The 22,529-nt window shown below is 40.2% G+C and overlaps 1 protein-coding gene across 1 annotated transcript in view; it reads left to right on the forward strand.

Moving 5' to 3' along the window:
* Nucleotides 1-3,262: 3,262 nt before the first annotated feature.
* The window catches only part of LOC128704825 (phosphatidylinositol phosphatase PTPRQ), a gene marked incomplete at its 5' end in the record, with an annotated part of 153,195 nt that continues 133,928 nt past the window's right edge, over nucleotides 3,263-22,529 (forward strand). The window contains 2 exon segments of the mRNA XM_070104398.1: nucleotides 3,263-3,485; nucleotides 3,677-3,967. Coding sequence (XP_069960499.1) covers nucleotides 3,263-3,485; nucleotides 3,677-3,967 — 514 coding nt within the window.

The following is a 22,529-nucleotide window of genomic DNA, read 5'->3' on the forward strand; positions in this document are numbered from 1 at the left end:
GGGACAGTTGGTCCCAAAGATGAGGAGGTACTTGTGCCTCCTCCCATGGGAGACTTAGGTCTCAGATACTCCCTAGACAGGGAGACAAGGCTGGGCCACCACTTGGAAAAGGCCCGGGCCGGAGAATACCGGCGAATCTTTAATAATAATAATAAGTCATGGTTATACTCTACTGGGCTAAACAGAACCATTAACAATTCATCATATTAGTTGTTTGCTTGATATAATACATCTTTAGTGTGATTATCTCTCATCCACACTACCACTTTTCATAATTTTGCTCGCTAAGAATACCTCCTCTATGTAACACTTTACATTTTAAAGGTTTATATTCTCTCCACTTAAAGCTTCTTCACTTCCCCAAAGAGATCTAACAATTGTTTAACTCTCCTCATCTGTACAACACTCCAACAAACACTATCCACTTTCTGATTCACCCTCCATATTAATTTCACAAAGTAGTTGCCACACTACTTTCTCTCCATAAAATACTTTCACAGAAACATCTTGTTATATTAACTTTTGTTTTGATACATATTTGAAGTGCTTCACAGTGGATATAAAACATATACCCAAATCTCTAACAGGATATTCTTGTCAACCCCACTGGATGGAAAGAACATAAGAAGGGTTGTCCTGTTTCCTAACAAACCTCTGGGGAAGTGAGAAAAGTGAAAACAGTTTTTAAACATAATCATGGTGGCTAAGGGGCGGGTGATGCTATAATTTTTAGCTTTTTTGTTTATCGTCTGATTATATTCATTTTTCAGGAAGTATAATTTAGACATACAGTGACGATGTTTCAATAAGATCGCCCAAGAAACTAACGAGAAAGAATTTATTGAACATGAAATTTAGCAGGATGAATACCGGTACTGGCAGTCCCAAAAGTTTTTTGACAGTTCCTACTAATAAAACAACACTAATTAGAATTTTGGATGGTTGGAAATACTGTAATTTACCTTATCTTCATCCCTCCAAAAATATAGGTGGTAAGTTTTGACATTTAGGAAAATATCGGCCTTTTGCCCCCCTACAGATTAGAACATAATGGGGATATTTAAAAAATCTCACAACTAGCTTGTACATCAGTCACTGTTGTACCTTCACTATGAAAATCTTTTCAATCCGTTCATTATTAACAATAATACTGTAAGAAATAAGTCAATACCTTACGTCCAAGATATTCAGTGAAAATGCGCGCATAGCTGGTCACTGGGATAAAACAATCGAAAAAGCTGCACTTTTTTTCAGTTTTTGCATACGATCCGAGTGATTATGTGCAGTTATCCCTGTGCTACACTCCGTTTTTCTAATATTACAGACCCTAGAGGGACGAGGGAGAACTATGTATAATCTCTTTTTTTCTTCGACTGGTTTTCTGCTCCGCAAGTGTCACTTGTCCTTAATAATATCCTTTTACCGCGCGGTGCCTCAATATTCGTCGAGTTTTTCAACGTAGGTCGGGGGTCATATTTTTAAGCTGACAGACATATATATATATATATATATATATATATATATATATATATATATATATATATATATATAAACACTGATCTCTGGCTGAAGGAGACTCGAACCTACGAACCTTGGAACAAGGTACGCAGTGCTTTACCAATCTACCCACACTGGACCATTACCTTGGAGTCCAAATTGCGCTAGACTTTGATCCAAGGCAGCCAGCTTTCAGGGAGAAGGCTTACAGCTTTTCATCTCATCCCCTGCATGCATCAGCCTTACTAGAGATTTGAACAATGCAAGGAATTCGCAAGAGCAGGCGAAATATACACAAACACTGATCTCTGGCTGAAGGAGACTCGAACATACGAACCTTGGAACAAGGTACGCAGTGCTTTACCAATCTACCCACACTGGACCAATACCTTGGAGTCCAGCTTGCGCTAGACTTTGATCCAAGGCAGCCAGCTTTCAGGGAGAAGGTTTACAGCTTTTAATCTCATCCCCTGCATGCATCAGCCTTACTAGAGATTTGAATTCGCAAGAGCAGGCGAAATATACACAAACACTGATCTCTGGCTGTATGTGTTTGTGTATATTTCGCCTGCTCTTGCGAATTCAAATCTCTAGTAAGGCTGATGCATGCAGGGGATGAGATGAAAAGCTGTAAGCCTTCTACCTGAAAGCTGGCTGCCTTGGATCAAAGTCTAGCGCAAGCTGGACTCCAAGGTATTGGTCCAGTGTGGGTAGATTGGTAAAGCACTGCGTACCTTGTTCGTAGGTTCGAGTCTCCTTCAGCCAGAGATCAGTGTTTGTGTATATTTCGCCTGCTCTTGCGAATTCCTTGCATATATATATATATATATATATATATATATATATATATATATATATATATATATATATATATATATATATATATATATATATATATATATATATATATATATATATATATATATATATAGGTATGCAACATCTCACAAACTGGAGCCAATTTGAAAACCGTGATGCCATTTTCAGATTCATCATCCCCGAAATATCCTAAAGACGTTCATGAAGACGTCCATGTACCTTTGTCAACGATTTTTTTGTTTTGTTGACCAATGATTCGCCTAAATCAAATGTACTCAATGGAGGGTTGGTTGTTATCGTTTTTATGCGATAATATTTGCTTCAAACTTCTAGTATTTTTTCAGTAATATATTGTGAAACCTCACATTCATTGGTTGTGTAATCAGACAATAGCAGTTAATTACAGAGAATGGTTGATGGCTGGCTCACCTAAACACTAGAGGGACGTACCTAATTCACACGGTACCTTACAAAATGCGCATCCCATTTTCAGCAACGTGTGTTGATACATACTGTCAAGGTGTGTTGAGAGAGATTAGCATGACTTGAGGAATATAGAGGTATGGCTCAGAGAATACTTGTGTGGAAACGTTGGTTATGTCTCCTTACTCCTGCTGCCCCTGTTAACCTAGCAGTAAGTAGTGTAACTAGCTGTTAGTCTACTGTTGTTGGTCACATCCTGGCCAGGTAGTATATCTTAGATACTGTTTGGCTTTCAAATTATCTGAGGTATGATAACTCTCAGCCTCTAAAATTTATTTATGTGAAAAAATCTTGTTTTATGTAGGACATCACTTCACTTGGTCTTCTCATCGTCAGGTTTGTTCTTTCTCAAAGTGTTGCAATGCATTTTATGTTTGTTTTAACCTAATAGAAAACAAAATTTCTTACATTATCTCATACAATATTTCCTCCGTCAGGTCGAGGAGCTCCCGAGAACCTGATGGCTGAGGCAGTGAGCTCCACAGCTCTATATGTGTCCTGGGACCCACCACATGATCCACCTACCAAGTATACTGTTTTATGTGAAGGTGATCCCAGTGATACAACTAACACATTCTATCAAATTGACAACCTTAGTGCTTGTACACCATATGTTATAACCGTGACATCTGTGTATGACAGTGAACAGTTCCAAGCCGTCACCACTGCAACAACAGACTCACCAAGTAATGTATCAGATAATACTCCCGTTGAGATTTCAGTTTGTTTTATTTTTAGCAACGATATGTGATACACAAAACACAAGTTTTCTATAACTATATAAATAATAATTTGTACAGTTTTAAACATCACATAATATTTTAGAGTTATTTTTTCATACATTTTCAGTTCTCTCAGAAATTTTATTTTCCCACAGTACCGCTGCCACCACAGAATTGCGAGTTATCTAAAATAACTGAAACCACGATGGATGTTCAATGGACAGACACAGTCAGCAGCAACTGTAGAATTACTGACCACTTGATCAGCTGGTCATGGGACGTCCTGTGGAGTGATGAACAAGGATCTAATGAAACCTTCAGCGACAGTAACAAAATAAGTCTGACAAACTTTAAACCCTACACAAACGTGACAGTTAATGTAGCAGCTGGCACTAGTGCAGGTTATGGTGAACCAACAACCTGCTGGAATGTTACACTCCAGGATGGTACGTTGCCACTAACTGTTCTTTATACGTACATAATTAATAACTTGCTGGAATGTTACACTCCAGGATGGTACGTTACCACTCACTGTTCTTTATACGTACATAATTAATAACTTGCTGGAATGTTACACTCCAGGATGGTACGTTACCACTCACTGTTCTTTATAAGTACATAATTAATAACCTGCTGGAATGTTACACTCCAGGATGGTACGTTACCACTCACTGTTCTTTATAAGTACATAATTAATAACTTGCTGGAATGTTACACTCCAGGATGGTACGTTACCACTCACTGTTCTTTATAAGTACATAATTAATAAATTGCTGGAATGTTACACTCCAGGAAGGTACGTTACCACTCACTGTTCTTTATACGTACATAATTAATAACTTGCTGGAATGTTACACTCCAGGATGGTACGTTACCACTCACTGTTCTTTATACGTACATAATTAATAACTTGCTGGAATGTTACACTCCAGGATAGTACGTTACCACTCACTGTTCTTTATACGTACATAATTAATAACTTGCTGGAATGTTACACTCCAGGATGGTACGTTACCACTCACTGTTCTTTATAAGTACATAATTAATAACTTGCTGGAATGTTACACTCCAGGATAGTACGTTACCACTCACTGTTCTTTATACGTACATAATTAATAACTTGCTGGAATGTTACACTCCAGGATAGTACGTTACCACTCACTGTTCTTTATATGTACATAATTAATAACCTGCTGGAATGTTACACTCCAGGATGGTACGTTACCACTCACTGTTCTTCATAAGTACATAATTAATAACTTGCTGGAATGTTACACTCCAGGATGGTACGTTACCACTCACTGTTCTTTATAAGTACATAATTAATAACTTGCTGGAATGTTACACTCCAGGATGGTACGTTACCACTCACTGTTCTTTATAAGTACATAATTAATAACTTGCTGGAATGTTACACTCCAGGAAGGTACGTTACCACTCACTGTTCTTTATACGTACATAATTAATAACTTGCTGGAATGTTACACTCCAGGATGGTACGTTACCACTCACTGTTCTTTATACGTACATAATTAATAACTTGCTGGAATGTTACACTCCAGGATAGTACGTTACCACTCACTGTTCTTTATACGTACATAATTAATAACTTGCTGGAATGTTACACTCCAGGATGGTACGTTACCACTCACTGTTCTTTATAAGTACATAATTAATAACTTGCTGGAATGTTACACTCCAGGATGGTACGTTGCCACTCACTGTTCTTTATACGTACATAATTAATAACCTGCTGGAATGTTACACTCCAGGATGGTACGTTACCACTCACTGTTCTTTATAAGTACATAATTAATAACTTGCTGGAATGTTACACTCCAGGATGGTACGTTGCCACTCACTGTTCTTTATAAGTACATAATTAATAACTTGCTGGAATGTTACACTCCAGGATGGTACGTTACCACTCACTGTTCTTTATAAGTACATAATTAGTAACTTGCTGGAATGTTACACTCCAGGATGGTACGTTACCACTCACTGTTCTTTATAAGTACATAATTAATAACTTGCTGGAATGTTACACTCCAGGATGGTACGTTACCACTCACTGTTCTTTATAAGTACATAATTAATAACTTGCTGGAATGTTACACTCCAGGATGGTACGTTACCACTCACTGTTCTTTATACGTACATAATTAATAATTTGCTGGAATGTTACACTCCAGGATGGTACGTTACCACTCACTGTTCTTTATACGTACATAATTAATAACTTGCTGGAATGTTACACTCCAGGATAGTACGTTACCACTCACTGTTCTTTATAAGTACGTAATTAATAACTTGCTGGAATGTTACACTCCAGGATGGTACGTTGCCACTCACTGTTCTTTATACGTACATAATTAATAACCTGCTGGAATGTTACACGCCAGGATGGTACGTTACCACTCACTGTTCTTTATAAGTACATAATTAATAACTTGCTGGAATGTTACACTCTAGGATGGTACGTTGCCACTCACTGTTCTTTATACGTACATAATTAATAACATATAAAGTACATATCAATGTAACATTAACTTGTTATTATCATTGTCACAATATTGACAATAATTAAATAATTGATGTTTACAGTTGCAACTACTAGTGCTTGTAGTTTACTCTGCAAGTGCTTGTAGTTTACTCTGCAAGTGTTTGTAGTTTACTCTGCAAGTGTTTGTAGTTTACTCAGCAAGTGCTTGTAGTTTACTCTGCAAGTGCTTGTAGTTTACTCTGCAAGTGCTTGTAGTTTACTCTGCAAGTGCTTGTAGTTTACTCTGCAAGTGCTTGTAGTTTACTCTGCAAGTGTTTGTAGTTTACTCTGCAAGTGTTTGTAGTTTACTCTGCAAGTGCTTGTAGTTTACTCTGCAAGTGCTTGTAGTTTACTCTGCAAGTGCTTGTAGTTTACTGTGCAAGTGCTTGTAGTTTACTCTGCAAGTGCTTGTAGTTTACTCTGCAAGTGCTTGTAGTTTACTCTGCAAGTGCTTGTAGTTTACTGTGCAAGTGCTTGTAGTTTACTCTGCAAGTGCTTGTAGTTTACTGTGCAAGTGCTTGTAGTTTACTCTGCAAGTGCTTGTAGTTTACTCTGCAAGTGCTTGTAGTTTACTGTGCAAGTGCTTGTAGTTTACTCTGCAAGTGCTTGTAGTTTACTCTGCAAGTGCTTGTAGTTTACTCTGCAAGTGCTTGTAGTTTACTCTGCAAGTGCTTGTAGTTTACTCTGCAAGTGCTTGTAGTTTACTCTGCAAGTGCTTGTAGTTTACTCTGCAAGTGCTTGTAGTTTACTCTGCAAGTGCTTGTAGTTTACTCTGCAAGTGCTTGTAGTTTACTCTGCAAGTGCTTGTAGTTTACTCTGCAAGTGCTTGTAGTTTACTCTGCAAGTGCTTGTAGTTTACTCTGCAAGTGCTTGTAGTTTACTCTGCAAGTGCTTGTAGTTTACTCTGCAAGTGCTTGTAGTTTACTGTGCAAGTGCTTGTAGTTTACTCTGCAAGTGCTTGTAGTTTACTCTGCAAGTGCTTGTAGTTTACTCTGCAAGTGCTTGTAGTTTACTCTGCAAGTGCTTGTAGTTTACTCTGCAAGTGCTTGTAGTTTACTCTGCAAGTGCTTGTAGTTTACTCTGCAAGTGCTTGTAGTTTACTCTGCAAGTGCTTGTAGTTTACTCTGCAAGTGCTTGTAGTTTACTCTGCAAGTGCTTGTAGTTTACTCTGCAAGTGCTTGTAGTTTACTCTGCAAGTGCTTGTAGTTTACTCTGCAAGTGCTTGTAGTTTACTCTGCAAGTGCTTGTAGTTTACTCTGCAAGTGCTTGTAGTTTACTCTGCAAGTGCTTGTAGTTTACTCTGCAAGTGCTTGTAGTTTACTCTGCAAGTGCTTGTAGTTTACTCTGCAAGTGCTTGTAGTTTACTCTGCAAGTGCTTGTAGTTTACTCTGCAAGTGCTTGTAGTTTACTCTGCAAGTGCTTGTAGTTTACTCTGCAAGTGCTTGTAGTTTACTCTGCAAGTGCTTGTAGTTTACTCTGCAAGTGCTTGTAGTTAACTCTGCAAGTGCTTGTAGTGCAAGTGCTTGTAGTTTACTCTGCAAGTGCTTGTAGTTTACTCTGCAAGTGCTTGTAGTTTACTCTGCAAGTGCTTGTAGTTTACTCTGCAAGTGCTTGTAGTTTACTCTGCAAGTGCTTGTAGTTTACTCTGCAAGTGCTTGTAGTTTACTCTGCAAGTGCTTGTAGTTTACTCTGCAAGTGCTTGTAGTTTACTCTGCAAGTGCTTGTAGTTTACTCTGCAAGTGCTTGTAGTTTACTCTGCAAGTGCTTGTAGTTTACTCTGCAAGTGCTTGTAGCTTACTCTGCAAGTGCTTGTAGTTTACTCTGCAAGTGCTTGTAGTTTACTCTTCAAGTGCTTGTAGTTTACTCTGCAAGTGCTTGTAGTTTACTCTGCAAGTAGTTTACTCTGCAAGTGTTTGTAGTTTACTCTACAAGTGCTTGTAGTTTACTCTGCAAGTGCTTGTAGTTTACTCTGCAAGTGCTTGTAGTTTACTCTGCAAGTGCTTGTAGTTTACTCTGCAAGTGCTTGTAGTTTACTCTGCAAGTGCTTGTAGTTTACTCTGCAAGTGCTTGTAGTTTACTCTGCAAGTGCTTGTAGTTTACTCTGCAAGTGCTTGTAGTTTACTCTGCAAGTGCTTGTAGTTTACTCTGCAAGTGCTTGTAGTTTACTCTGCAAGTGCTTGTAGTTTACTCTGCAAGTGCTTGTAGTTTACTCTGCAAGTGCTTGTAGTTTACTCTGCAAGTGCTTGTAGTTTACTCTGCAAGTGCTTGTAGTTTACTCTGCAAGTGCTTGTAGTTTACTCTGCAAGTGCTTGTACTTGTAGTTTACTCAGCAAGTGCTTGTAGTTTACTCTGCAAGTGCTTGTAGTTTACTCTGCAAGTGCTTGTAGTTTACTCTGCAAGTGCTTGTAGTTTACTCTGCAAGTGCTTGTAGTTTACTCTGCAAGTGCTTGTAGTTTACTCTGCAAGTGCTTGTAGTTTACTCTGCAAGTGCTTGTAGTTTACTCTCTGCAAGTGCTTGTAGTTTACTCTGCAAGTGCTTGTAGTTTACTCTGCAAGTGCTTGTAGTTTACTCTGCAAGTGCTTGTAGTTTACTCTGCAAGTGCTTGTAGTTTACTCTGCAAGTGCTTGTAGTTTACTCTGCAAGTGCTTGTAGTTTACTCTGCAAGTGCTTGTAGTTTACTCTGCAAGTGCTTGTAGTTTACTCTGCAAGTGCTTGTAGTTTACTCTGCAAGTGCTTGTAGTTTACTCTGCAAGTGCTTGTAGTTTACTCTGCAAGTGCTTGTAGTTTACTCTGCAAGTGCTTGTAGTTTACTCTTGCAAGTGCTTGTAGTTTACTCTGCAAGTGCTTGTAGTTTACTCTGCAAGTGCTTGTAGTTTACTCTGCAAGTGCTTGTAGTTTACTCTGCAAGTGCTTGTAGTTTACTCTGCAAGTGCTTGTAGTTTACTCTGCAAGTGCTTGTAGTTTACTCTGCAAGTGCTTGTAGTTTACTCTGCAAGTGTTTGTAGTTTACTCTGCAAGTGCTTGTAGTTTACTCTGCAAGTGCTTGTAGTTTACTCTGCAAGTGCTTGTAGTTTACTCTGCAAGTGCTTGTAGTTTACTCTGCAAGTGCTTGTAGTTTACTCTGCAAGTGCTTGTAGTTTACTCTGCAAGTGCTTGTAGTTTACTCTGCAAGTGCTTGTAGTTTACTCTGCAAGTGCTTGTAGTTTACTCTGCAAGTGCTTGTAGTTTACTCTGCAAGTGCTTGTAGTTTACTCTGCAAGTGCTTGTAGTTTACTCAGCAAGTGCTTGTAGTTTACTCTGCAAGTGCTTGTAGTTTACTCTGCAAGTGCTTGTAGTTTACTCTGCAAGTGCTTGTAGTTTACTCTGCAAGTGCTTGTAGTTTACTCTGCAAGTGCTTGTAGTTTACTCTGCAAGTGCTTGTAGTTTACTCTGCAAGTGCTTGTAGTTTACTCTGCAAGTGCTTGTAGTTTACTCTGCAAGTGCTTGTAGTTTACTCTGCAAGTGCTTGTAGTTTACTCTGCAAGTGCTTGTAGTTTACTCTGCAAGTGCTTGTAGTTTACTCTGCAAGTGCTTGTAGTTTACTCTGCAAGTGCTTGTAGTTTACTCAGCAACTCTGCAAGTGCTTGTTTACTCTGCAAGTGCTTGTAGTTTACTCTGCAAGTGCTTGTAGTTTACTCTGCAAGTGCTTGTAGTTTACTCTGCAAGTGCTTGTAGTTTACTCTGCAAGTGCTTGTAGTTTACTCTGCAAGTGCTTGTAGTTTACTCTGCAAGTGCTTGTAGTTTACTCTGCAAGTGCTTGTAGTTTACTCTGCAAGTGCTTGTAGTTTACTCTGCAAGTGCTTGTAGTTTACTCTGCAAGTGCTTGCAAGTGCTTGTAGTTTACTCTGCAAGTGCTTGTAGTTTACTCTGCAAGTGCTTGTAGTTTACTCTGCAAGTGCTTGTAGTTTACTCTGCAAGTGCTTGTAGTTTACTCTGCAAGTGCTTGTAGTTTACTCTGCAAGTGCTTGTAGTTTCTGACTTGTAGTTTACTCTGCAAGTGCAAGAGTTTGTACTTTACTCTGCAAGTGCTTGTAGTTTACTCTGCAAGTGCTTGTAGTTTACTCTGCAAGTGCTTGTAGTTTACTCTGCAAGTGCTTGTAGTTTACTCTGCAAGTGCTTGTAGTTTACTCTGCAAGTGCTTGTAGTTTACTCTGCAAGTGCTTGTAGTTTACTCTGCAAGTGCTTGTAGTTTACTCTGCAAGTGCTTGTAGTTTACTCTGCTTGTAGTTTACTCAGCTTGTAGTTTACTCTGCAAGTGCTTGTAGCTTACTCTGCAAGTGCTTGCAGTTTACTCTGCAAGTGCTTGTAGTTTACTCTGCAAGTGCTTGTAGCTTACTCTGCAAGTGCTTGCAGTTTACTCTGCAAGTGCTTGTAGTTTACTCTGCTTGTAGCAAGTGCTTGTAGTTTACTCTGCAAGTGCTTGTAGTTTACTCTGCTTGTAAGTGTGCTTGTAGTTTACTCTGCAAGTGCTTGTAGTTTACTCTGCAAGTGCTTGTAGTTTACTCTGCTTGTAGTTTAGTGCTTGTAGTTTACTCTGCAAGTGCTTGTAGTTTACTCTGCAAGTGCTTGTAGTTTACTCTCTGCAAGTGCAAGTGCTTGTAGTTTACTCAGCAAGTTTACTCTGAAAGTGCTTGTAGTTTACTCTGCAAGTGCTTGTAGTTTACTCTGCAAGTGCTTGTAGTTTACTCTGCAAGTGCTTGTAGTTTACTCAGCAAGTGCTTGTAGTTTACTCAGCAAGTGCTTGTAGTTTACTCTGCAAGTGCTTGTAGTTTACTCTGCAAGTGCTTGTAGTTTACTCTGCAAGTGCTTGTAGTTTACTCTGCAAGTGCTTGTAGTTTACTCTGCAAGTGCTTGTAGTTTACTCTGCAAGTGCTTGTAGTTTACTCTGCAAGTGCTTGTAGTTTACTCTGCAAGTGCTTGTAGTTTACTCTGCAAGTGCTTGTAGTTTACTCAGCAAGTGCTTGTAGTTTACTCAGCAAGTGCTTGTAGTTTACTCAGCAAGTGCTTGTAGTTTACTCTGCAAGTGCTTGTAGTTTACTCAAAAAGTGCTTGTAGTTTACTCTGCAAGTGCTTGTAGTTTACTCTGCAAGTGCTTGTAGTTTACTCTGCAAGTGCTTGTAGTTTACTCTGCAAGTGCTTGTAGTTTACTCTGCAAGTGCTTGTAGTTTACTCTGCAAGTGCTTGTAGTTTACTCTGCAAGTGCTTGTAGTTTACTCTGCAAGTGCTTGTAGTTTACTCTGCAAGTGCTTGTAGTTTACTCTGCAAGTGCTTGTAGTTTACTCTGCAAGTGCTTGTAGTTTACTCTGAAAGTGCTTGTAGTTTACTCTGCAAGTGCTTGTAGTTTACTCTGCAAGTGCTTGTAGTTTACTCTGCAAGTGCTTGTAGTTTACTCTGCAAGTGCTTGTAGTTTACTCTGCAAGTGCTTGTAGTTTACTCTGCAAGTGCTTGTAGTTTACTCAGCAAGTGCTTGTAGTTTACTCAAAAAGTGCTTGTAGTTTACTCAGCAAGTGCTTGTAGTTTACTCTGCAAGTGCTTGTAGTTTACTCTGCAAGTGCTTGTAGTTTACTCTGCAAGTGCTTGTAGTTTACTCTGCAAGTGCTTGTAGTTTACTCAAAAAGTGCTTGTAGTTTACTCTGCAAGTGCTTGTAGTTTACTCTGCAAGTGCTTGTAGATTACTCTGCAAGTGCTTGTAGTTTACTCTGCAAGTGCTTGTAGTTTACTCTGCAAGTGCTTGTAGTTTACTCTGCAAGTGCTTGTAGTTTACTCTGCAAGTGCTTGTAGTTTACTCTGCAAGTGCTTGTAGTTTACTCTGCAAGTGCTTGTAGTTTACTCTGAAAGTGCTTATAAGTGCTTGTAGTTTACTCAGCAAGTGCTTGTAGTTTACTCTGCAAGTGCTTGTAGTTTACTCTGCAAGTGCTTGTAGTTTACTCTGCAAGTGCTTGTAGTTTACTCTGCAAGTGCTTGTAGTTTACTCTGCAAGTGCTTGTAGTTTACTCTGCAAGTGCTTGTAGTTTACTCTGCAAGTGCTTGTAGTTTACTCAAGTGCTTGTCGTTTACTCTGCAAGTGCTTGTAGTTTACTCTGCAAGTGCTTGTAGTTTACTCTGCAAGTGCTTGTAGTTTACTCTGCAAGTGCTTGTAGTTTACTCTGCAAGTGCTTGTAGTTTACTCTGCAAGTGCTTGTAGTTTACTCTGCAAGTGCTTGTAGTTTACTCTGCAAGTGCTTGTAGTTTACTCTGCAAGTGCTTGTAGTTTACTCTGCAAGTGCTTGTAGTTTACTCTGCAAGTGCTTGTAGTTTACTCTGCAAGTGCTTGTAGTTTACTCTGCAAGTGCTTGTAGTTTACTCTGCAAGTGCTTGTAGTTTACTCTGCAAGTGCTTGTAGTTTACTCTGCAAGTGTTTGTAGTTTACTCTGCAAGTGCTTGGAGGTAGCACTGCTGGAACATGTTCTTCTTGTTCACAGTACTGGTTCTTGTGGTTCATACTTCTAGTGTTGACAAGTTACACAGTTACTCCTTGTTGTTCACACAACTGCTGTACTTGATTCATACTATTGGTGCTTGTAGTTCACACTTGTTGTGCTTGTTGTTCCCTTTAATGGTGCTTGTGATACATTTTTTTTTTACACAGGGTTTGACAAGGTTAAGGATCCCTAGTTTTATTGACAAGCTATTTACAGGTTAAGGGTTAAGGATTCCTAACTTTATTGGCAAGCTAAGAGCTGTTACCTACATCAGCTCATTTGAAAGCATTTTTATTATTATGAGACATACAAGTAGGTAACAGGATGAAGTTGGAGCCATCTGTGGGCCAGCCTTTTAATCTGATCAACTGACTTTATCTCGTTGACATCATTATGCTGTACGATTGTGTTCCATACTCGAGTCATCCTGGGTATATATGATCTCAGATGGAGTGATGTTCTGGAGAAGGGTACAGCCAGAGTGAAGTTGCTGCTTTCTGCCCGTCTTGTGGCATAAAAGCTTGTTTCACGCTGTCCTCGAAGTGGATCCAAGTGTGGTACTTTGACAATATTGGCCTTGTACGTAACAGTAAGGCCACCCACATCCCTCCTATGTTGAAGGCTCTGCTGAAATGACAGATCTATCCAGGATGGGTCCAGGCGAGAGATGAGACGTCTTGCTCTGTTCTCTACTCTGTCAAGCAGTCGCAGATGAGAGGGAGGGCAGGCAAACCAAGAAAGTGGAGCATACTCAAGGTGTGAGCGTACTTGGGCCTCGTACAGAATCTTGCAACCCCTACTGTCAAGCAGATGCGAGATACGGCGAATGCTGTAAGCTTCCTGGCTGCCTTGTTTGCAAGATTTGCAACATGGTTCTTCATTGTTAGTTTGGAGTCAATTTTCACCCCAAGGATATCAACTTCTTCTCCAGGTGCCAACACCCTTCCATTCATCCTTTCTACTGCACAAGCATTACCATCATGGTGCCTAGAGACGATCATCATTTGCGTTTTCTCAGGTGCAAATGTTACTTGCCATCTATTTCCCCAAGCTGATATAGCTCTCAGCTGGTGATTGATGTAGCTTAGAGCAGCTGGCATTTCTTCTCTTGGATAAGTGAATGTCAGTGTACAGTCGTCTGCATATGCATGTGATTCTGGGATGAGATGAAGAAGGTCGTTGAAGTAGACATTCCATAACAATGGTCCCAGCACGCTTCCTTTTGGAACACTTACCCCAATAGGATGTCTTGCTGATTCCGTTCCATTGAAGGTAATCACTGAGGAGACATAGCGTAGAGCCTGCAATTCCCAGTGCTTGAAGTTTTGCTAAGAGGCCCTGGTGCCACACCCGGTCGAAAGCGCCAGCAATGTCCAGTGCTACCACACAGCTGACTTTGGATTCATCCAGTGACTGGTGCCACTTAGTGGAGAGGTTTAACAACAGATCAGCAGCAGAGTAACCTTTCCTGAAGCCAATTGACGATCACAAAGTAGTCTTGAGATTATTGTCTTGAGATTATTGTCTCAGAGATCTTACCAGTGATTGACAGAAGTGACACTGGTCTGTAGTTTCTGATTTCTGCTCTGCTCTTCTTTTTGTGAACGGGGACTACACTTAGAGGTGCTGCTAGCTGGTCTGCACATCTTGTCAGCAATCTTGGGCTCAACTTGTCTGGGCCCACAGCCTTTTCTTGGTTAAGCGATTTAAGAAAGAAATGCACCTCCTCCTGCCTTATTGTCATCACTGTCAGTTTTGACACAGTTCTTGCAGCTAGCCAAGGAGGGTCCCGTGCTGGATCAGGAACTTGCATATTGGTAGCAAAGTGTTCAGCAAAGTGGTCCGCCTTCTCTTGACTACTAGTAGAGGTGGTCTCATCCTGTCGATTTAGAGGTGGAATGAGTTCATCAGGCAGATAACCTTGTCTGTCCTTGACCAGGGACCACCAGGTTTTGGAGCCTACCCTGCCTGATGCTAGCTTTCATTTAGTGTCCACCTCCCATTTAGCAATGGCCCACTTTTGAACGTCACCCATATGCCTACAGGCTTGCCTGTAGGCATATGGGTGCCTGTCTCTTATACCTTCTTATACCTTCGCCATGCTTTGTACTTAGCAGTAGCAGCCTCTCTACAACGAAAGCCAAACCAAGGCTGATCTGTAGGCTTCGTCACATATTGCCGATGAGGAATGTGTTCTTGTTGTAGATTAAGGATGTGTCCAGTGAAGGCTTTCACTTGGTTGTCAACATCCCCTTGGAGAAGAGCATTCCAATCGGTGGTGGCGAGCTCAGAGCAAAGGGCTGGCCAATTACCTCTTTCCCATAGCCAGGTTGTGCGTGTGGACTCCTCACCTCGTTCCGTAGGGATCTTAAGTGTCGTAAAAGCAGCCTTGTGGTCAGACGATCCAACATAGCCGTGGGGTTGACAAGTGACTATGCCTTCTGCCAGATCACTCACTATTGGGTCAAGGGAGGAGCCAGAGATGTGAGTAGGGAAATCAACAAAGTTTCTCATGTCAAACACTGCAAGAAGGTCATCAAAGTTTCTCTGTATAAGGTGCTGGTTGAGGTCACCAACAATTATAATATGTTGACAGTTGTGTTGTAGCAGAAGGGAGTCAATATTTTTCATTAGGAAGTTGATGGGGTCTGCATGTTGCCACTGAGGTCTGTACATTGCACATGCTAGTACAGAGGTACTAGTGTTTATGCAGAGCTTGAAGAACATCATTTCAAGATGTGTAGGGGTGGCAACATCAATGTGCTGAGCATGAACACTTTTAGAGAAGCACACAGCAACACCTCCTCCTTGCCCTTGCATGTCTCTTCTCATCCATGAGGTGTAGCCAGCAATTCTTGCAAAATTTTCTGGAGTCCTGTCATCCAAAAATGTTTCAACAACAGCTATCATGTCGGGACGTCGAATGTTCACAAAACTATGTGTGAGCTCTCCAACATTAGTAATGAAGCCTCTAATGTTGGCCGACAGGATGCTGATAGACTGGCTCCTCATGATGATGTGGTCAGCTTGAGGTGGTGGGTGTGTAGGGCATGTAAGGTGCCTGCCCTTGAGAGAGGTAGGGTACTGAGGCAGCTGCAGGGATGTAGGTCTGTGGTCCTGTATAAGGCACAATACCACCTGCTGGACTGGGATAGGAGTAGCTGAGTGGGTGACGTGTGAGAGTGTTTACCAATTCAGAGATCCTGCTGGTTTGTTCTGAGAACAGGTCTCTAAACAGGTGGTCCTGTCTGTCAAGTTCCTTTTTCCTCCGACACTGGTCCTCCTGATGTCCTTTCTTGTAGCAGTAATTGTACCTGGTATCTCGCAGGCAGTTGTTGGCAGTGTGCCCCTTCTGGTGACAGAAAAAGCACAGCCTAGGTGCCTGGGAGGGTGGACTATGATTTGTTGATACATATTACTGGTACTTGTGATACATATTACTGGTGCTTGTGATACATATTACTGGTCCTTGTGATACATATTACTGGTGCTTGTGATACATATTACTGGTGCTTGTGATACATATTACTGGTGCTTGTGATACATATTACTGGTCCTGGTGATACATGTTACTGATGCTTGTGATACATATTACTGGTGCTTGTGATACATGTTACTGATGCTTGTGATACATATTACTAGTCCTTATGACACATACTACTGGTACTTGTGATACATATTACTTCTGTTTGTGATACATATTACTGGTGATTGTGATTCACACTACTGGTGTTTGTGGTTCACTCTACTGGTGCTTGTGGTTCACTATTCCTGCTTGTGGTTCACACTACCGGCGCCTCTGGTTCACACTGTTGGTGCTTGTGGTTCACACTACTGGTGCTTGTGGTTCACACTACTGATGCTTGTGGTTCACACTACTGGTGCTTGTGGTTCACACTACTGATGCTTGTGGTTCACACTACTGGTGCTTGTGGTTCACACTACTGATGCTTGTGGTTCACACTAATGGTGCTTGTGGTTCACACTACTGGTACTTGTGGATCACACTACTGGTGCTTGTGGTTCACACTACTGGTGCTTGTGGTTCACACTACTGATGCTTGTGGTTCACACTACTGATGCTTGTGGTCAACACTGCTGCCGCTCACGGGTCACAATTCTGGTGTTTGTGGCGCACACTTGTGATTCTTTTTATTTACACAATTCGTGGTTATGGTTCACGTCAATGGTTCTTGAGTTTCACACAACTGGATCGTCACACTACAGAGGATTGTGGTTCACACTTCTTGTGCTTGTGGTTCACACTACTGGTGCTTGTGGTTCACACTTCTGGTGATTGTGGTTCACACTTCCTGTGCTTGTGGTTCACACTACAGAGGATTGTGGTTCACACTTCTTGTGCTTGTGGTTCACACTTCTTTTGCTTGTGGTTTACACTTCTTGTGCTTTTGGTTCACACTTCTTGTGCTTGTGGTTCACACTTCTTGTGCTTGCGGTTCACACTTCTTGTGCTTGTGGTTCACACTTCTGGTGATTGTGGTTCACACTTCCTGTGCTTGTGGTTCACACTTCTAGAGCTTGTGGTTCACACTTCTTGTGCTTGTGGTTCACACGTCTTGTGCTTGTGGTTCACACTTCCTGTGCTTGTGGTTCACACTTCTAGAGCTTGTGGTTCACACTTCTTGTGTTTGTGGTTCACACTTCTTGTGCTTGTGGTTCACACTTCCTGTGCTTGTGGTTCACACTTCTTGTGCTTGTGGTTCACACTTCTTGTGCTTGTGGTTCACACTTCCTGTGCTTGTGGTTCACACTTCTTGTGCTTGTGGTTCACACTTCTTGTGCTTGTGGTTCACACTTCTAGTGCTTGTGGTTCACACTTCTTGTGCTTGTGGTTCACACTTCTTGTGCTTGTGGTTCACACTTCTTTTGCTTGTGGTTCACACTTCTTGTGCTTGTGGTTCACACATCTTGTGCTTGTGGTTCACACATCTTCTGCTTGTGGTTCACACATCTTTTAATTGTGGTTCACACTTCATGTGCTTGTGGTTCACACATCTTGTGCTTGTGGTTCACACTTCTTGTGCTTGTGGTTCACACATCTTGTGCTTGTGGTTCACACATCTTGTGCTTGTGGTTCACACTTCTTGTGCTTGTGGTTCACACATCTTGTGCTTGTGGTTCACACATCTTGTGCTTGTGGTTCACACATCTTGTGCTTGTGGTTCACACATCTTGTGCTTGTGGTTCACACATCTTGTGCTTGTGGTTCACACATCTTGTGCTTGTGGTTCACACTTCTTGTGCTTGTGGTTCACACTTCTTGTGCTTGTGGTTCACACTTCTTGTGCTTGTGGTTCACACTTCTTGTGCTTGTGGTTCACACTTCTTGTGCTTGTGGTTCACACTTCTTGTGCTTGTGGTTCACACTTCTTGTGCTTGTGGTTCACACTTCTTGTGCTTGTGGTTCACACTTCTTGTGCTTGTGGTTCACACTTCCTGTGCTTGTGGTTCACATATTGGTGTTGTTCAAACTACTGATGGTTCTGGTTCATAATATTATTAGTGCTTGTAAGTCACTTCATGTGTTTCTCACTACATGTGTTTCTCACTACATGTGTTACTCACTACATGTGTTTCTCACTACATGTGTTTCTCACTACATGTGTTTCTCACTACATGTGTTTCTCACTACATGTGTTTCTCACTAAATGTGTTTTTCACTACATGTGTTTCTCACTACATGTGTTTCTCACTACATGTGTTTCTCACTACATGTGTTTCTCACTACATATGTTTCTCACTACATGTGTTTCTCACTACATGTGTTTCTCACTACATGTGTTTCTCACTACATGTGTTTCTCACAACATGTGTTTCTCACTACATGTGTTTCTCACTACATGTGTTTCACACTACATGTGTTTCTCACTACATGTGTCTCTCACTACATGTGTTTCTCACTACATGTGTTTCTCACTACATGTGTTTCTCACTACATGTGTTTCTCACTACATGTGCTTCTCACTACATGTGTTTCTCACTACAAGTGTTTCTCACTACATGTGTTTCTCACTACATGTGTTTCCCGCTACATGTGTTTCTCGCTACATGTGTTTCTCACTACATGTGTTTCTCACTACATGTGTTTCTCACTACATGTGTTTCTCACTACATGTGTTTCTCACTACATGTGTTTCTCACTACATATCTTTCTCACTACATGTGTTTCTCACTACATGTGTTTCTCACTACATGTGTTTCTCACTACATGTGTTTCTCACTACACGTGTTTCTCATTACATGTGTTTCTCACTACATGTGTTTCTCACTACATGTGTTTCTCATTACATGTGTTTCTCACTACATGTGTTTCTCACTACATGTGTTTCTCACTACATATGTTTCTCACTACATGTGTTTCTCACTACATGTGTTTCTCACTACATGTGTTTCTCACTACATGTGTTTCTCACTACATGTGTTTCTCACTACATGTGTTTCCCGCTACATGTGTTTCTCGCTACATGTGTTTCTCACTACATGTGTTTCTCACTACATGTGTTTCTCACTACATGTGTTTCTCACTACATATCTTTCTCACTACATGTGTTTCTCACTACATGTGTTTCTCACTACATGTGTTTCTCACTACATGTGTTTCTCAATACACGTGTTTCTCGTTACATGTGTTTCTCACTACATGTGTTTCTCACTACATATGTTTCTCACTACATGTGTTTCTCACTACATATCTTTCTCACTACATGTGTTTCTCACTACATGTGTTTCTCACTACATGTGTTTCTCACTACATGTGTTTCTCACAACATGTGTTTCTCACTACATGTGTTTCTCACTACACGTGTTTCTCATTACATGTGTTTCTCACTACACGTGTTTCTCACTACATGTGTTTCTCATTACATGTGTTTCTCACTACATGTGTTTCTCACTACATGTGTTTCTCACTACATGTGTTTCTCACTACACGTGTTTCTCATTACATGTGTTTCTCACTACATGTGTTTCTCACTACATGTGTTTCTCATTACATGTGTTTCTCATTACATGTGTTTCTCACTACATGTGTTTCTCACTACATATGTTTCTCACTACATGTGTTTCTCACTACATGTGTTTCTCACTACATGTGTTTCTCACAACATGTGTTTCTCACTACATGTGTTTCTCACTACATGTGTTTCTCACTACATGTGTTTCTCACTACATGTGTTTCTCACTACATGTGTTTCTCACTACATGTGTTTCTCACTACATGTGTTTCTCACTACATGTGTTTCTCACTACATGTGTTTCTCACTACATGTGTTTCTCACTACATGTGTTTCTCACTACATGTGTTTCTCACTACATGTGTTTCTCACTAAATGTGTTTCTCGCTGCATGTGTTTCTCACTACACGTGTTTCTCACTACATGTGTTTCTCACATGTGTTTCTCACAACATGTGTTTCTCACTACATATGTTTCTCACTACATGTGTTTCTCACTACATGTGTTTCTCACTACACGTGTTTCTCATTATATGTATTTCTCACTACATGTGTTTCTCGCTACATGTGTTTCTCATTACATGTGTTTCTCACTACATGTGTTTCTCACTATATGTGTTTCTCATTACATGTGTTTCTCACTACATGTGTTTCTCACTATATGTGTTACTCACTACATGTGTTTCTCACTATACGTGTTTCTCATTACATGTGATTCTCACTACATGTGTTTCTCACTACATGTGTTTCTTATTACATGTGTTTCTCACTACATATGTTTCTCACTTAATGTGTTTCTAACTACATGTGTTTCTGACTATACGTGTTTCTCATTACATGTGTTTCTCACTACATGTGTTTCTCACTACATGTGTTTCTCATTACATGTGTTTCTCACTACATGTGTTTCTCACTACATGTGTTTCTCACTACATGTGTTTCTCATTACATGTGTTTCTCACTACATGTGTTTCTCACTATACGTGTTTCTCATTACATGTGTTTCTCACTACATGTGTTTCTCACTACATGTGTTTCTCACTATACGTGTTTCTCATTACATGTGTTTCTCACTACATGTGTTTCTCACTACATGTGTTTCTCATTACATGTGTTTCTCACTACATGTGTTTCTCACTACATGTGTTTCTCACTATACGTGTTTCTCATTACTTGTGTTTATCACTACATGTGTTTCTCACTACATGTGTTTCTCACTATTCGTGTTTCTCATTACATGTGTTTCTCATTACATGTGTTTCTCACTGCATGTGTTTCTCACTACATGTATTTCTCACTACACGTGTTTCTCATTACATGTGTTTCTCACTATATGTGTTTCTCACTACATGTGTTTCTCACTACATGTGTTTCTCACTACATGTGTTTCTCACTACATGTGTTTCTCACTACACGTGTTTCTCATTACATGTGTTTCTCACTACATGTGTTTCTCACTACATGTGTTTCTCACTACATGTGTTTCTCACAACATGTGTTTCTCACTACATGTGTTTCTCACTACATGTGTTTCTCACTACATGTGTTTCTCACTACATGTGTTTCTCACTACATGTGTTTCCCGCTACATGTGTTTCTCGCTACATGTGTTTCTCACTACATGTGTTTCTCGCTACATGTGTTTCTCACTACATGTGTTTCTCACTACATGTGTTTCTCGCTACATGTGTTTCTCACTAAATGGGTTTCTCACTACATGTGTTTCTCACTAAATGTGTTTCTCACTACATGTGTTTCTCACTACACGTGTTTCTCATAGCTTGTGTTTCTCACTACATGTGTTTCTCACATGTGTTTCTCACAACATGTGTTTCTCACTAGATATGTTTCTCACTACATGTGTTTCTCACTACATGTGTTTCTCACTACACGTGTTTCTCACAACATGTGTTTCTCACTACATATGTTTCTCACTACATGTGTTTCTCACTACATGTGTTTCTCACTACATGTGTTTCTCACTACATATGTTTCTCACTACATGTGTTTCTCACTACATATCTTTCTCACTACATGTGTTTCTAACTACATGTGTTTCTCACTACATGTGTTTCTCACTACATGTGTTTCTCACTACACGTGTTTCTCACTACATGTGTTTCTCACTACACGTGTTTCACACTACGTGTGTTTCTCACTACATGTGTTTCTCACTACACGTGTTTCTCATTACATGTGTTTCTCATTACATGTGTGTCTCACTACATGTGTTTCTCACTACATGTGTTTCTCACTACATGTGTTTCTCACTATTCGTGTTTCTCATTACATGTGTTTCTCATTACATGTGTTTCTCACTGCATGTGTTTCTCACTACATGTATTTCTCACTACACGTGTTTCTCATTACATGTGTTTCTCATTACATGTGTTTCTCACTACATGTGTTTCTCACTACATGTGTTTCTCACTACACGTGTTTCTCACTACATGTGTTTCTCACTACACGTGTTTCACACTACGTGTGTTTCTCACTACATGTGTTTCTCACTACACGTGTTTCTCATTACATGTGTTTCTCATTACATGTGTGTCTCACTACATGTGTTTCTCATTACATGTGTTTCTCACTACATGTGTTTCTCACTACACGTGTTTCACACTACGTGTGTTTCTCACTACATGTGTTTCTCATTACATGTGTTTCTTACTACATGTGTTTCTCACTACATGTGTTTCTCACTATACGTGTTTCTCATTACATGTGTTTCTCACTACATGTGTTTCTCACTACATGTGTTTCTCACTATTCGTGTTTCTCATTACATGTGTTTCTCATTACATGTGTTTCTCACTGCATGTGTTTCTCACTACATGTATTTCTCACTACACGTGTTTCTCATTACATGTGTTTCTCACTACACGTGTTTCACACTACGTGTGTTTCTCACTACATGTGTTTCTCATTACATGTGTTTCTCACTACATGTGTTTCTCATTACATGTGTTTCTCACTACATGTGTTTCTCACT

This window comes from Cherax quadricarinatus, chromosome 91 (assembly GCF_038502225.1).
Source record: "Cherax quadricarinatus isolate ZL_2023a chromosome 91, ASM3850222v1, whole genome shotgun sequence".
In the NCBI taxonomy this organism is placed as follows: domain Eukaryota; kingdom Metazoa; phylum Arthropoda; class Malacostraca; order Decapoda; family Parastacidae; genus Cherax; species Cherax quadricarinatus.